This window comes from Salmo salar, chromosome ssa17 (genome assembly GCF_905237065.1).
Source record: "Salmo salar chromosome ssa17, Ssal_v3.1, whole genome shotgun sequence".
Taxonomy (NCBI): domain Eukaryota; kingdom Metazoa; phylum Chordata; class Actinopteri; order Salmoniformes; family Salmonidae; genus Salmo; species Salmo salar.
The window spans coordinates 3,194,406-3,211,824 of NC_059458.1; the positions used below are offsets into that span (position 1 = coordinate 3,194,406).

General features: G+C 48.5%; 1 protein-coding gene across 1 annotated transcript in view; it reads right to left on the bottom strand.

Annotated features, from left to right (window-relative positions):
- LOC123723758 (C-Jun-amino-terminal kinase-interacting protein 2) overlaps positions 1-17,419 on the bottom strand; it is a 154,278-nt gene that overhangs the window by 10,151 nt on the left and 126,708 nt on the right. The window contains exons 5-8 of the mRNA XM_045700352.1: positions 5,779-5,865; positions 5,054-5,219; positions 2,895-4,994; positions 2,578-2,786 (exon numbers count right to left, since the gene is read on the bottom strand). Of these exons, the coding sequence (XP_045556308.1) occupies positions 2,578-2,786; positions 2,895-4,994; positions 5,054-5,219; positions 5,779-5,865 (2,562 nt within the window). The remainder of the gene's footprint in view (positions 1-2,577; positions 2,787-2,894; positions 4,995-5,053; positions 5,220-5,778; positions 5,866-17,419) is intronic.

Sequence of the window (17,419 nt, forward strand, 5' to 3'; positions counted from 1 at the left end):
CTGGTGCGGGACTTTGCCCCCACCCAGACCACGGGTCCGGCCATGGAGCCAAGTAGAACGCCGTGCCCGGACTGGGCCTCGGCACAGAGGAAGGCTCCGGCCATGGAGCTGAGTTGGCCGCCATGCCTGGACTGGGCACCGGTGCAGAGGAAGGCTCCGGCCTTGGAGCTGGACTGGACGCCGTGCCTGGACCGGACATCGGCGCAGAAGAAGACTCTGGCCTTGGAGCTGGACTGGACGCCGTGCTTGGACTGGGAATCGGCGCAGGGGAAGGCTCCGGCCATGGAGCTGAGTTGGCCGCCGTGCCTGGACTGGGCACCGGCGCAGAGGAGGGCTCCGGCCTGTGGACCGTCGTAGGAGGTTCCGGACTGTGGACCGTCGTAGGAGGTTCCAGACTGTGGACCGTCGTAGGAGGTTCCAGACTGTGGACCGTCGTAGGAGGTTCCAGACTGTGGACCGTTGTAGGAGGTTCCGGACTGTGAACCGTCGCCAGAAGCTCTGGACTGTGAACCGTCGCCGGAAGCTCTGGACTGTGAACTGTCGCCGGAGGCTCTGGACTGGGGACCGTCGCCGGAGGCTCTGGACGGTGAACCGTCGCCGAACTGGGGAGCCGCACTGGAGGCCTGATGCGTGGGGCCAGCACAGGTTGCACCGGACTGGTGACACGCACTTCAGGGCGAGTGCAAGGAGCAGGCACAGGACGTACCGGACTGTGGAGGCGTACTGGAGGTCTGGTGCATAGAGCCGGCACAAATTGTCCCGGACAGATGACACACTTCGCACGGCAAGTGCGGGGAGCTGGCGCAGGACGTACTGGGCTGTGGAGGCGCACTGGAGACCTGGTGCATAGAACCGGCACAAATTGTACCGGAACGGTGACACACACCTCAGGGCAAGTGCGTGGAGGAGACACAGGACGTACCGGACTGGGGAGGCGCACTGGAGGCCCAGATGCGTGAAACCGGTGCAGATGACACCGGACTGGTGTCACGCTCCTCAGCACGCCCACGCTGCAGCACTCTCATCGCCACCACCTCTCTCCGGAATCTTTCATCGAGTTCCTCCTTCGACTTCCTGACGGTCTCGGGCTCATTCCTCGACTCCGCTGACAACCCCGTGTGCCCCCCCAAAAAATATTTTTGGGCTGTCTTTTGGGCTGTCCTTGTGGCCGCGAACACTGGCGTCGTCTCTGTCCTCCCTTCTCTCCCTGCGTCTGCTTCCACGGAAGGCTTTTGTGTCCTGACATGATCTCCTCCTTAAATAAAATATGTGGAACCCAGATCACGCTGCACGTTGTTCCAAGTATGCTTCCAGTTCGTATGACGAGCGTGACAGAAGATCCCACCACAACAGGACCAAGCAGCGTGCCCAGGAGGAGATGGCATCCTGGACTTACGAGGAGATCGAGGAGAAAATATCCTGGACTTGGGAGGAGATCATGTCAGGACACGAAAGCCTTCCGTGGAAGCAGACGCAGGGAGAGAAGGGAGGACAGAGACGACGCCTTGGAGCGGGACTGGACGCCATGCTTGGACTGGACATCGGCCAACATAGAAACAGAACAACCTAGATACCCACCCTAGTCACACCCCGACCTAACCAACATATAGAAAAAACAGGCTCTCTATGGTCAGGACATGACATGCAAACGGTTTAATGGCTGTGATAGGTGAAAACTGAGGATGGATCAACAACATTGTAATTACTCTACAATACTAACCTAAATGACAGAGTGAAAAGGAGGAAGCCTGTACATAAAAAATATTCCAAAACATGCATCCTGTTTGCAATAAGGCATAAAGTATAACTGCAAACAATGTGCGAAAGAACTGAAAGCATTATTTTTGTGGTAAATCCAACAAAACACATCACTGAGTACCACTCTTCATATTTTTTAGCATGGTGGTGGCTGCATCATGTTATGGGATACTTGTGATTGGTAAGGACTAGGGAGTTTTTTTACGATGAAAAAAGAAACGGAATAGAGCTAAGTACAGGCAAAATCCTAGAGGAAAATCTGCTTCAAATTCACCTTTCAGCAGAATTCCCCTTTCAGCACAATAAACTAAAACACAAGGTCAAATATACAATGGAGTTGCTCACCAAGATGTCATTGAATGTCCCTGAGTTGCCTAGTTAAAGTTTTGACTTAAATAGGCTTGGAAATCTATGGCAAGACTTGAAATGTCTGTCTAGCAATGATCAACAACCAACTGGACAGAGCTTGAAGAATTTAAAAAATAATATGGTGCAAATATTGTACAATCCAGTCGCGCAAAATACTTAGAGACTTACCCATAAAGACTCACAACTGAAATCGCTGCCAAAGGTGATTCTAACACGTATTGACTTATGAGTGTGAATACTTATGTAAGTGAGATATTTCTGTATTTCATTTTCAATACATTTGCAAAAAATTCTAAAAACATGTTATTGTGTGTAGATGGGTGAGAATGAAACACCTATTTAATCCATTTTGAATTCAGGCTGCAACACAAAAACATGTGGAATGAAGTGGTATGAATACTTTCTAAAGGCACTGTAGTTAATTAGTCTGTTAGTGTGCTTCCTACTTACTGGAGGATCGTGAGGTGCTGTTGACAAACACGTTGAGGAACTTCTTGGAGAAATGCATGTCAGCCTCGGGGGAGGAGTCTTCTGACGAGCTGAGGAGTTCAGTCTGCACCCCTCCGTTCCCCAGGCCGTTCTCCACCTCCCCTGTCCCAAGAGGGTCATCATCACACAGTGTAGACAGCTCACTGTCATCACTCAGCACTGAGGTACATCTGGGAGGGACACGGTTCACACAGGTTAGTAATTAAACAACTACATGTACTTTAAATGAAGTCCACATAAACCCTTAATGAAGGTGGGCCCTTTCCGTAGGTACGTACCGCCTGAGGCTGACCAGCTCCAGTGTAGTGTTCTCATCCACCACCAGAGTGTACTTCATGGAGTCGTACGCCAGACCATCATCATCTGGCCTGGACCGCAGGGCCTGCAGGGGGAGGTCCCTCACACACAGGGGGGGGTCCTGCTTTGACAGGGGGAGGTCCCGGACGCTCTCATCGATAGGCGGGGAGCTGTCCAGGTATTGATTGCTGCCACGATAGGATGACTGCTTCCTCAGGCAGCTCAGGAACGGGGAGCAGTCTCCTTCCTCTTCCTCCTCCTCTTCCTCATCGTTGTCGGTGGAGTAGGTGAGGCTGAAGCATCGGTTGGTCTGGGCCGTGGGGATGTCCAGGGTCATGCTGTGTTTGACTGTGGTGATGCGTTCCAGGGAGGCCGTAGAGCGTCCGTTGGGCTTGGCCTCTATCTCGCGGCCCTCGTCCTTGTCACTCGCTACGCTCTCACTCAGACTGGGAGAGTCCAGCTCCTTCCTCCCCTCCAGCATCATCAGATCATTATCAGGTTCCACAATATCATCCCTTTCTTCATCCTTCCTCTTGGTGTTTTTGCCTGATTTAGGGCTGGTGAAGTCTTTCTCAGAGTCCTGAGTGTGGTTGTTGTCTGTGGATACCCTGTTGCCATAGCGCTCCACGATCACCGGTCTGATGGTGTCAGCTGTAGGATTGTTCATGTACAGACAGGAGCCAAATCTTTCGTTTGCTTTCCCTGCATTCCCTTTGGGTGGCTCTGCACTCTTCTCCCTCTTATCTCTCTCCTTCCCTTCCTTCCTCAGGCCCCTCCCTTCTTTATCCTCCTCCTCCGATCTCTTCGTCCCAGATTTCTGCATTTGTTCATCCGTGGCTTCGGTGAACGCGTCTGGCTCGATATCCGAGGAGGGTGAGATGGTGTCCGAGATGGACACTGACCTCTTGAAACAGTCCTCAGGACAGCTGATTGGATAAGACCCCTCCGAGATCATCTTGTTCACCAGGTTGCTTAGCAACCAGGGTGAGTCTGAATTCTCGCTCAGCTCATCCTCGCTCTCCGACTCGGACCCTCCCTCACTGTTCCCATCGTAGTCATCAGCATGGGTGGGTATGAGTCTTGGTCCTACTGGCAGGTAGAAGGAGCGTTTGAAGCTCTCCAGGCTGTGGTCTGGTTCTATCTGGAGGACCATCTGTCTGGACATGCTGTCCTCACTGCGCTGGGCTGGGGGCAGGGTCTCATCTGGGTCGGCCTGGTGCTCATAGGGCAAGTCATTATCATCATCATCATCTACACTTTGTAGGCCCATCAGAGCCTGGCCGTCATCATAGGGCTCTGGGGGTAGGACGAGGGAGTCAGCAGGGGAGGGGGTGGCCAGGGTGGAGGAGAAAAGTTGTGGTGAGGGTAAGGGTGAGTCCTCTTTGATGGGGTCTGGCTGGCCAAGGAGGAGTGATACCTTCATTCCCACAATTCCACTGTCCTGTTCTAACTCGGTGTCCGGGTCCAGTTCCTGGTCGGAGGTGGGTGAACTGGCCTCCTCAATGGAGTTGGTGAGGTGGGAGGAGCGTCCACTACTACTGTCATCACTGGTCAGGTCCAGCTCTGTCTCTGAGATGGAGGAGATCATGTTGGAGACCAGGGGTCCTCCGCAGGCGAATGCTGCCTCAAGCTCCCCTTCGATGTCTGAGTCTGACCCGGGAGAGCTCAGTTCCTGGTCTTGGTCTGAGGTGGTGTAGCACCGCTTGGCGTTCATGTCAGCAATGCCCGGGTCTGAGGATGGAGAGTTGGAGTCATTGCCCACCTCATTGGCTGCACCTGGACGCTGGCTCTGATCAGTGCTTCGGGATTGGTCGAGAACATCAGAGCGGCTTGATGACATGTAGCTGGAGAAGGAAGCCAGCTCAGAGGGCTCGATGGAGGGGAACTCAACGTAGACTGAGCTCTGGTTCTCCTTACACACCATGTCATAGGTCTCCTTACACATAAACTCTACGTCAAAATCTTTCTCCAGCTCCTCATCTGACAGAGGGGTGTCAGCTCCATCGTTCCCCCGATGGGAGCAGTGGAGGACAGGCATCGGCTGGTCCCGTCTGGGTCGTTCTCCAGTTCCGGGTCTAGGCCTGACTCAGTGGTGACCGTGTAGGTGTCGGTGGCACGTCGCTGGGTGGACGTGCAGGACCGTGAAAATTTGTGGTTGTGGTCAGCGCTGTTGAGGTCATGGTCAACCTCAGTGTCAGAGCATTGGGATTGGTCATCCAGGGATGGAACTCTGAAGATCAGAGGGTCAGCTGAGGAATTAATGACCTCATCAGAGCCCGGGTGAGACTTGTGTTGACCGAAGGAGCCTGTTGGGGAGAGGGGAGAGAAGGGAAGAGAAAGAGTGAAGATAAATAAAGAGAGATGGTAGAGGGTGAGGGAGATGAGAAGGAAAGAGAAATGAGAATTGATCATGTAAGCATTATACAATAGCAGATTTGAACCAGAAGTCACCAAAGTGGGGATGGCAGTGAGGGGAGCAGGAGATAAACCGACCTATGCAAACTATCCTTGTGTTGCGTCCAAACACTCAATAACAAATGAATTCTCACAAATTGGACTAGGAACTTTTGGTGTCAAAATGGAGCCCATTCTTTAGAGAATCCCAAACGGAGTTTGCCAAAGTCTTTATCTATAGCTCTGGCCAGTGAGGACAGGAGGACAGGACGACTACACTTTCACATCACGTCACTTCATGTTTATGGGGGATGATGACCTCTGAACTCTGACAGGCAGCCATTTTGTTTGTTACCGTATTCAGGCCTCTCCCGTCTGTTGCCTTCCATGTCGCAAAGGAGGGGCCTGCGAGGGGACTGGGGGTAGGTGCCCTCCCCTGCCTGTTTGGGGGGAGTACCTTTGCTCTGGGACCCTGGGGCCTGGGGGCTGGTTGGGAGGGGCACTGGCCCGTCACGTGACTCCCATCCTCCAGACAAGAGTGGGTTGGAGACAGACGGCCTGCAAGCAGAGGACAACAGCTTTCTGTAACATTTAAAGACACAGCATCTAAAGACAATACTAAGAGGTAGATAAATGATCATACAAACATTTGTAGAAAAACGTTTCCTTAGAAAGCTAGGGCATTCCTTCATAAGCAATCTTTTCTATGAACTGTTCTGGCAGGAAAGGTGGGTCCCATGCCGCTGATTAACATTGCGCACCACATGGGTCAACTCCGCAACAGCTCGCTGTATGATTGCACCGATCCACAGCTTTGAAGTAAGCAGCAATTTGTTGACCTTGCAGCGGAATCCAGGGATCTGACCCAATGCAGGGAAGAGGATCAGCATCTACCCAGACCTGAGTAACCGAACTGCTAAAACAGGTGAGATCCCAGCTACGCAAGCTAAATTAACTGAATTCCAACTTGTTATTGGGACAGACATGAACACCATTCTGGACATGCGGGACAAATCTAAAAGACCAACTACAATCCAAACGCAATCAAGGTTCTCCAACATATACTCTCTGATTATCACGTAAGAATATTACGAAGATAAATACACAACGCAGAGGACAAGAGGTCAAAAGCACTAAAAGTCAATAGAGTACTAACGGTCAATAGGGAATTATCAATGGAAATAGTTGGTTTTCAGTTCAACATCTGTTAGGAATGTCAGTCCTGAACGTGTGGCACGTTCTCATTGGTCCAACCTGAAATAGGATATTTGTTATTTGGCCATTGGCCCAGTTTTATTGCAAGGAATTCTAATTGGTCAACCCCAGGCTAGGGCTGAGTTATAAAACTACATCCTGTCCCTTTGTTCTGTGGAGAGAACCACAGGAGAGAATCACAGGAGAGAATCACTGGAGAGAATCACTGGAGAGAATCACTGAGGACAGGAGAGCATGAACATCTACCATCTACCTCCCCGCATGATTCATCCTCTTTGAATAAGAATAAAACAGGCAGAAAACATCTCGAATCGATTTCATACTATTATCGAGTTTTCTATTTTCTTGATATGTTGGAGAGCCTTGGTTGCTTGTGGAATGGTGTCAAAGCTTGAGCGGTCTTCTCCCAAAAATGGTCTTCTCACAAAAATCGTTCTTCTCCCAAAAACATCTATAGCGTCCAAACGTTTTGGCCTACACAAGAATAGCAACCCTCTGTGGACAGCTGAGACTCTCACAAACATGATGATGTTCTCCAGGATGCCCACAAGCCTCACGAGACTCGTCTGAAGATCCACGGTACCAGTTTAAAAAAATGATGTAAGTACAGTACAGTAGTTTAGTGCCTAAAATAAGGGAATAAATACATGAAAAGAAAGTTTCCTGATCTTTCAAATATCTCTCAGATTTTTTTTTTTACTATCTGTTGTTCCAAGTAGTGAATCTGTTATTCAATGCGTTTCTATTGGTTAATAGCAGTAATGCAAAATTCAATGTTTCATCCAATAATTGTTTTACATCATTTTTTGATACCTTTAGGCACTGGTTCCCAAACCTTTTATAGTCCCGTACCCCTTTAAACATTCAACCTCCAGCTGCTTACCCCCTCTAGCACCAGGGTCAGCACACTCTCAAATGTTGTTTTTGCCATCATTGTAAGCCTGCCACACACACACTACACGATACATTTATTAAACATAAGAATGAGTGTGTGTTTTTGTCACAACCCGACTCATGGGATGTGTCAAAGACCTCTTGTAGGACTAAGGCACAAATAATAATATAATAATAATCAATAATTTTGCTCTTTATTAGCCATCATACATAAAAAAACGTATTTGTTCATCAAAAATGTTAAATAACTCACCACAGGTTAATGAGAAGGGTGTGCTTGAAAGGATGCACATAACTCTGCAATGCTGGATTGTATTGGAGAGAGTCTCAGTCTTAAATCATTTTCCACACACAGTCTGTGCCTGTACTTAGCTTCATTCTAGTGAGGGTCGAGAATCCACTCTCACATACAGTTGAAGTCGGAAGTTTACATACACTTAGGTTGGAGTCATTAAAACTCGTTTTTCAACCACTCCACAAATGTCTTGTTAACAAACTATAGTTTTGGCAAGTCGGTTATGACATCTACTTTGTGCATGACACAAGTAATTTTTCCAACAATTGTTTACAGACAGATTATTTCACTTATAAATCACTGTATCACAATTCCAGTGGGTCAGAAGTTTACATACAATAACTTGACTGTGCCTTTGAACAGCTTGAAAAATTCCAGAAAATTATGTCATGGCTTTAGAAGCTTCTGATATTGACATCATTTGAGTCAATTGGAGGTGTAACTGTGGATGTAATTCAAGGCCTACCTTCAAATGCAGTGCCTCTTTGCTTGACATCATGGGAAAATCAAAAGAAATCAGCCAAGACCTCAGAAAAAAGATTGTAGACCTCCACAAGTCTGGTTCATCCTTGGGAGCAATTTCCAAATGCATGAAGGTACCACGTTCATCTGTACAAACAATAGTACACAAGTATAAACACCATGGGACCACGCAGCCGTCATACCGCTCAGGAAGGAGACGTGTTGTCTCCTAGAGATGAATGTATTTTGTTGCGAAAAGTGCAAATCAATCCCATAACAACAGCAAAGGACCTTGTGACGATGCTAGAGGAAACAGGTACAAAAGTATCTATATCCACAGTAAAACGAGTCCTATATCGACATAACCTGAAAGGCCGCTCAGCAAGGAAGAAGCCACTGCTCCAAAACCGCTATAGAAAAGCCAGACTGCGGTTTGCAACTGCACATGCACATGGACATGCACATGGGGACAAAGATTGTACTTTTTGGAGAAATGTCCTCTGGTGTGATGAAAAAAAAATAGAACTGTTCGCCATAATGACCATCGTTATGTTTGGAGGAAAAAGGCGGAGGCTTGTAAGCCGAAGAACACCATCCCAATCGTGAAGCACGGTGGTGGCAGCATCATGTTGTGGGAGTGCTTTGCTGCAGGAGGGACTGGTGCACTTCACAAAATAGATGGCATCATGAGGATGGAAAATTAGGTGGATATATTGAAGCAAAATCTCAAGACATCAGTCAGGAAGTTAAAGCTTGGTCGCAAATGGGTCTTCCAAATGGACAATGACCCCAAGCATACTTCCAAAGTTGTGGCAAAATGACTGAAGAGCAACAAAGTCAAGGTATTGGAATGGCCATCACAAAGCCCTGACCTCAATCTTATAGAACATTTGTGGGCAGAACTGAAAAAGTGTGTGCGAGCAAGGAGGCCTACAAACCTGACTCAGTTACACCAGCTCTGTCAGGAGGAATGGGCCAAAATTCACCCAACTTATTGTGGGAAGCTTGTGGAAGGCTACCCGAAACGTTTGACCCAAGTTAAACAATTTAAAGGCAATGCTACCAAATACTATGTGTATGTAAACTTCTGACCCACTGGGAATATGATGAAAGAAATAAAAGCTGAAATAAATCATTCTCTCTACTATTATTCTGACATTTCATATTCTTAAAATAAAGTGGTGATCCTAACTGACCTAAGAGAGGGAATTTTTACTAGGATTAAATGTCAGGAATTGTGAAAAACGGAGTTTATATGTATTTGGCAAAGGTGTATGTAAACTTCCGACTTCAACTGTACTGTAACGCCCTGGCCATAGAGAGGGGTTTTTTGTTCTTTATTTTGGTTAGGCCAGGGTGTTACATTGGGTGGGTGTTCTATGTTCCTTTTTTCTATGTTTTGGTATTTCTTTGTTTTGGGCCGTGTGTGGCTCCCAATCAGGCACAGCTGAAGATCGTTGCTGCTGATTGGGAGTCACACATAAGGAGCATGTTTTTCCTTTGGGTTTTGTGGGTAATTGTTTCTGTTTAGTTTTGTACCTAGCAGAACTGTAGGCTGTCGTTCATTTTCGTGTTTTGTTTAAAGTGTTTCTATTAATTAAATATTGAATATGAACACTCACTCCGCTGCGTATTGGTCCACCTTTTCGGACGATGACTTATCTGTTTCATCTGACGACGAAGACAGCCGTTACAGAATTACCCACCAACAACGGACCAAGCAGCAGAGGAAGGAGCAGCACAAGGAGAGGCACCAGGAGAAAAGCTATCTGGAGTCATGGACTTGGGAGGAAATCCTGGACGGGAAAGGACCATGGACTCAAGCTGGGGATTATCGCCGCCTGCAGTGGGAGATCGAGGCGGCGAGAGCTGAGAGGCGCTGGTATGAGGAGAGGGAGCGCAACGGACACGGGAGGCAGCCCCACAATTTTTTGGGGGGGGGCACACGGGGAGATTGGCGGAGTCAGGTGGTAGACCTAAGCCAACTCCCCGTGCTTACCGGAAGCAGCGTGGTACTGGTAAGACACCATGTTATGCTGTGGAGCGCACGGTGTCCCCAGTGCGCGTTCAAAGCCCGGTGCGCTACATACCAGCCCCCCGCAAGTGCCATGCGAGTGCAGGCATCGAGCCAGGGCGGATGGTGCCAGCTCAGCGCATCTGGTCTCCAGTGCGCCTCCTCGGTCCAGGTTATCCTGCGCTGGCGTTGCGCACTGTGTCTCCAGAGCGCTGGGAGGGTCCAGTTCGCCCAATGCCTGCTCTCCGCCCGTGCCAGGCCAAAGTGGGCATTCAGCCTGGAGTGTGGGTAAAGAGTGTCCGTACCAGAACTCCAGTGCTCCCCCACAGCCCGGTTTATCCTGTGCCTCCTCCTCGGACCAGGCCTCCAGTGGGTCTCCCCATCCTGGTCCATCCTGTGCCACCTCCCAGGACCAGGCCTCCAGTGGGTCTCCCCATCCTGGTCCATCCTGTGCCACCTCCCAGGACCAGGCCTCCAGTGGGTCTCCCCATCCTGGTCCATCCTGTGCCACCTCCCAGGACTAGGCCTCCAGTGGGTCTCACCAGTCAACAGTCGCCAGAGCTGCCCGCCAGTCAACAGTCGTCAGAGCTGCCCGCCAGTCAACAGTCGTCAGAGCTGCCCGCCAGTCAACAGTCGTCAGAGCTGCCCGCCAGTCAACAGTCGTCAGAGCTGCCCGCCAGTCAACAGTCGTCAGAGCTGCCCACCAGTCAACAGTCGCCAGAGAGGCCAGACTGCGCTGAACTGCCGGAGTGGCCAGACTGCGCTGAACTGCCGGAGTGGCCAGACTGTGCTGAACTGCCGGAGTGGCCAGGCTGCGCTGAACTGCCAGAGTGGCCAGACTGCCCTGAACTGCCAGAGTGGCCAGGGACGCCCGCCAGCCCGGTGAGGCCTGTGCCCAGGGCCAGGCATCCCTCATGTCTCCCCAGCCTGGTGAATCCTGGGTCAGTGCCGTCGGAGCCGCCAGGGACGCCCGCCAGCCGGGCGCTGCCAGGACGCCCGCCAGCCGGGCGCAGCCAGGGGTCGCCCGCCAGCCGGGCGCAACCATCGCCGCCCGCCAGCCGGGCGCAGCCAGGGACGCCCGCCAGCCGGGCGCAGCCAGGGGACGCCCGCTAGCCGGGCGCAGCCAGGGTCGCCCGCCAGCCGGGCGCAACCATCGCCGGTCGCCAGCCGGGCGCAACCAGGGTCGCCCGCCAGCCGGGCGCAACCATCGCCCGGTCGCCAGCCGGGTGCAGTCAGCGTCGCCCACCAGACCTTCGGCGCGGCCAGGTGCGCCACCTAAGAGGGCGACGTCAAGGGTGGAGCAGACTCCACGTCCCGCACCTGAGCCGCCGCCGTAAGAAGGCCCACCCGGACCCTCCCCTTCAGAGTCAGGTTTTGCGGCCGGAGTCCGCACCTTTGGGGGGGGGGGTACTGTAACGCCCTGGCCATAGAGAGGGGTTTTTGTTCTTTATTTTGGTTAGGCCAGGGTGTTACATTGGGTGGGTGTTCTATGTTCCTTTTTCTATGTTTTGGTATTTCTTTGTTTTGGGCCGTGTGTGGCTCCCAATCAGGCACAGCTGAAGCTCGTTGCTGCTGATTGGGAGTCACACATAAGGAGCATGTTTTTCCTTTGGGTTTTGTGGGTAATTGTTTCTATTTAGTTTTGTACCTAGCATTACTGTAGGCTGTCGTTCATTTTCGTGTTTTGTTTAAAGTGTTTCTATTAATTAAATATTGAATATGAACACTCACTCCGCTGCGTATTGGTCCACCTTTTCGGACGATGACTTATCTGTTTCATCTGACGACGAAGACAGCCGTTACATGTAGGTACGTGGTTGCAAAGGGCATCAGTGTCTTAACAGCACAATTTGCCACGGCAAGAAAATCTGAGCACAGCCCTATCCAGAAATCTGGCAGTGGCTTCTGATTAAATTACATTTTCACAGAACCGCTTGTTGCAATTTCGATGAGGCTCTCTTGTTCAGATATCGGTAAGTGGACAGGAGGCAGAGCATGAAAGGGATAACGAATCCGGTTGTTTGTGTCTTCCGTTTCGGGAAAGTACCTGCGTAATTGCGCACCCAGCTCACTCAGGTGCTTCGCTATATCACATTTGACATTGTCCGTACGCTTGAGTTCATTTGCACACAAAAAAATCATACAATGATGGAAAGACCTGTGTGGTGTCCTTGTTAACGCAGACTGAAAAAGAGCTCTAACTTCTTATTCATAGCCTCAATTTTGTCCCGCACATTAAACATAGTTGCGGAGAGTCCCTGTAATCCTAGATTCAGATCATTCAGATGAGAAAAAACATCACCCAGATAGGCCAGTTGTGTGAGAAACTCATCATCATGCAAGCGGTCAGACAAGTGAAAATTACGGTCATTAAAGTAAACTTTAAGCTCGTCTCTCAATTTAAAAAAACATGTCGATACCTTGCCCCTTGATAACCAGCGCACTTCTGTATGTTGTAAAAGCATCACATGGTCACTGCCCATAATGCAGAAAATACACAAGAGTTCAGGGGCCTTGCTTTAACAAAGTTAAACATTTTCACTGTAGTGTCCAAATCGTCTTTCAAGCTGTCAGGCATTCCCTTGGCAGCAAGAGCCTCTCGGTGGATTCTGAAGTGAACCCAAGTGGCGTCGGGAACAACTGCTTGCACGTGCGTTACCACTCCACTATGTCTCCCTGTCATGACTTTTGCGCCATCAGTACAGATACCAACACATCTTGACCACCAAAGTCCGTTTGATGTCACAAAGCTGTCCGGTACTTAAAAAATATCCTCTAATTTTGTCCTGGTTTCCAGTGCTTGGCAGAAGAGGAGGTCTTCCTTAATTGACCCCCATAAACGTAACGGACATATACCAGGAGCTGTGCCAGGCCCGCCATGTCAGTTGATTCATCCAGCTGTAACGCATAGAATTCACTGGCTTGTATGCGAAGCAGTAATTGTTTCAAAACATCTCCTGCCATGTCACTGATGCGTCATGAAACAATGTAGAAAATAGTAAAAATAAAGAAAAACGTTGAATGAGTAGGTGTGTCCAAACATTTGACTGGTACTGTATATATGTAGCTATTTTAGGCCCATGGGGTACCGGTGGGGTTAGGGTGACCACATTTAAAATACCCAAATGCGGGACAACAAGTGGGACAGTGTCAACCTTCTTTTCAAAGTGGTTGATAGTCGTCTGCAGAGAGGGAGGAGGAAGGATGGAGGATTAAGAAGGGAGGAAAAGTTGGAAAAAACTTTCCTAGAGTCAGAGCCTGAAGCTTTAAATGTAGTGATATTTTCTTTTTTTTATTTCACCTTTATTTAACCAGGTAGGCAAGTTCTCAATTATAACTGTGACCTGGCCAAGATAAAGCAAAGCAGTTCGACACATACAACAACACAGAGTTACACATGGAATAAACAAACATACAGTCAATAATACAGTAGAAAAAGTCTATATACAGCATGTCCAAATGAAGTAGGATAAGGGAGGTAAGGCAATAAATAGGCCATGGTGGCGAAGTAATTACAATATAGCAATTAAACACTGGAATGGTAGATGTGCAGAAGTTGAATGTGCAAGTAGAGATACTGGGGTGCAAAGGAGCAAGATAAATAAATAAATACAGTATGGGGATGAGGTAGTTGGATGGGCTATTTACAGATGGGCTATGTACATGTGCAGTGATCTGTGAGCTGCTCTGACAGCTGGTGCTTAAAGCTAGTGAGGGAGATATGAGTCACCTGCTTCAGTGATTTTTGAAGTTCGTTCCAGTCATTGGCAGCAGAGAACTGGAAGGAAATGCGGCCAAAGGAAGAATTGGCTTTGGGGTTGACTAGTGAGATATACCTGCTGGAGCGCATGCTACGGGTGGGTGCTGCTATGGTGACCAGTGACCTAGGTATTTGTAGTTGTCCACATAGTCTAAGTCAGAACCGTCCAGAGTAGTGATGCTGGACGGGCGGACAGGTGCGGGCAGCGATCGAAGAGCATGCATTTAGATTTACTTGCATTTAAGAGCAGTTGGAGGCCACAGAAGGGGAGTTGTATGGCATTGAAGCTCGTCTGGAGGTTAGTTAACCTGTTATGGCTAGGGGGCAGTATTTTCACGGCCGGATAAAAAACGTACCCGATTTAATCTGATTATTACTCCTGCCCAGAAACTAGAATATGCATATAATTATTGCCTTTGGATAGAAAACACCCTAACATTTCTAAAACTGTTTGAATGGTGTCTGTGAGTATAACAGAACTCATATGGCAGGCAAAAACCTGAGAAGATTCCATACAGGAAGTGACCTGTCTGACAAGTTCTTGTTCATCTTGGCTCTTTTTATTGAAGACTGAGGATCTTTGCTGTAACGTGACACTTCCTACGGCTCCCATAGGCTCTCAGAACCCGGGAAAAAGCTGAATGATATCGAGGCAGCCTCTGGCTGAAACACATTATCGCCTTTGGTAAGTGGCCGATCAGAGGACAATGGGCTTAGGCGCGTGCACGAGTCGACCCCATGCTTTATTTTCTTTCGTCTTTTTACCTAAACGCAGATTCCCGGTCGGAATATTATCGCTTTTTTACGAGAAAATGGCATAAAAATTGATTTTAAACAGCGGTTGACATGCTTCGAAGTACGGTAATGGAATATTTAGACATTTTTGGTCACGAAATGCGTCATGCTCGTCACCCTTCTTTACCATTCGGATAGTGTCTTGAACGCACGAACAAAACGCCGCTATTTGGATATAACAATGGATTATTTGGGACCAAACCAACATTTGTTATTGAAGTAGAAGTCCTGGGAGTGCATTCTGACGAAGAACACCAAAGGTAATAAAAATGTTCTTATAGTAAATCTGACTTTGGTGAGTGCTAAACTTGCTGGGATTCTAAATAGCTAGCCCTGTGATGCCGGGCTATCTACTGAGAATATTGCAAAATGTGCTTTCACCGAAAAGCTATTTTAAAATCGGACATAGCGAGTGCATAGAGGAGTTCTGTATCTATAATTCTTAAAATAATTGTTGTGTTTTTTGTGAACGTTTATCGTGAGTAATTTAGTAAATTCACCGGAAGTATGCTAGTTCTGAACGTCACATGCTAATGTAAAAAGCTGTTTTTTGATATAAATATGAACTTGATTGAACAAAACATGCATGTATTGTATAACATAATGTCCTAGGGGTGTCATCTGATGAAGATCATCAAAGGTTAGTGCTGCATTTAGCTGTGGTTTGGATTTATGTGACATTATATGCTAGCTTGAAAAATGGGTGTCTGATTATTTCTGGCTGGGTAATCTAATGTTTTGCTTTCGTTGTAAAGCCTTTTTGAAATCGGACAATGTGGTTAGATAAAGGAGAGTCTTGTCTTTAAAATGGTGTAAAATAGTCATATGTTTGAAAAATTGAAGTTTTTGTATTTTTGAGGAATTTGTAATTCGCGCCACGCCCATCATTGGCTATTGGAGCAGGTGTTCCGCTAGCGGAACGTCTAGATGTAAGAGGCTAACCCCTTCCAGGTCTCTGATCACTACTTTGTTTACTTTTCTGTCTCCCTCTCCTCCAACCCTAGCCACTCAGCCCCTACCCAGATGGTCATGCGCCGTCGCAATCATCTCCTCTCTCTTTCTCCTCTTATATCCTATCATTCTCTCCCCCTACTTGCTCCTCTTCTAACCTTTCCTCTCTTCCTTCTGCTAAATCTTTCTCCCTCCTGTCTCCTGATTCAACCTCTTCGACCTTACTCTCCTCCCTTTCCCCATACTATGACTCGCCCTGTACTCTTTTCTCCTGGCCGGCTCGGCCCTTCCCTCTCTGCTCCGTGGCTGAGTGACTCATTGCGAGCTTAAAGAACAGGGCTGCGGGCAGCTGAGCAAAATAAACCTTCCTCTTCTTTACCTTCTCTTCTGTATCCACTGCTAAAGCCACTTTTTATCCCACCGTACCTTCTCCGCTATGCAATCTGGTTTCAGAGCTGGTCATGGGTGCACCTCAGCCACGGTCAAGGTCCAAAACGATATCATAACCGCCATCGATAAGAGACATTACTGTGCAGCCGTATTCATCGACCTGGCCAAGGCTTTCGACTCTGTCAATCACCACATTCTTATCGGCAGACTCAACAGCCTTGGTTTCTCAAATGATTGCCTCGCCTGGTTCACCAACTACTTCTCTGATAGAGTTCAGTGTGTCAAATCAGAGGGCCTGTTCTCTGGACCTCTGGCAGTCTCTATGGGGGTGCCACAGGGTTCAATTCTCGGGCCGACTCTCTTCTCTGTATACAACAATGATGTCGCTCTTGCTGCTGGTGATTCTCTGATCCACCTCTACGCAGACGACACCATTCTGTATAACTCTGGTCCTTCTTTGGACACTGTGTTAGTAGGCAAACAGCCTCTAGTAAAGATGAGGTCAAGCGTACTGCCTGACTTGTGAGTTGGATTGGGAAAGGGTGAGAAAGGAGGGGAAAGAAATTGTTGGAAAGTAATTAATCAAAGGCAGATGTCGGGAGGTTGAAGTCGTTCAGTACGAAGAGTGGTGAGCCATCGTCAGGAAATGAGCTTATCAAGGTGTCAAGCTCATTGAGGAACTATCTAAGGGCACCTGGTGGGCGATAGATGACAACAATGTTAAGTTTGAGTGGACAAGTGACAGTGACAGCATGGCATTCAAATTAGGTGATGGACAGGTGAGTGAGGGAGAAAATAGAAAATCTCTAGTTAGGAGAAATGAGTAGCCCTGTGCCACCACCGCAACGACGAGATGCCCTCGAACTATGATAGAAGAGCAAGTAGAGTAGCAGTGTTGTCTGGGTTGATCCATCTCCGTCAGGGCCAAAAAGTCAAGGGAGTGAAGGGCAGGATAGACTGAGATGAACTCTGCGTTGCCAAACGCTGCCAGAGACTAGGAATTCCACATATATATCATAATAAACTGGGAAGTTTGACCCCTGAATGCTGATTGGCTGACAGTCGTGGTATACCTTGGGTATGACAAAATATAAATTTTTACTGCTCTAATTACGTTTGGTAACCAGTTTATAATAGCAATAAGGCACCTCAGGAGTTTGTGGTATATGGACAATATACCATGGCTAAGGGATGTGTCCAGGCACTCTGCGATGCGTCGTGCGTAAGAACAGCCCTAAGCCGTGGTATATTGGCCATATACCACACCCCTCGTGCCTTCTTGTTTAATTATAGAATATGCATACAGTGCACCCACACAATGTCTGTGACGTCCTGA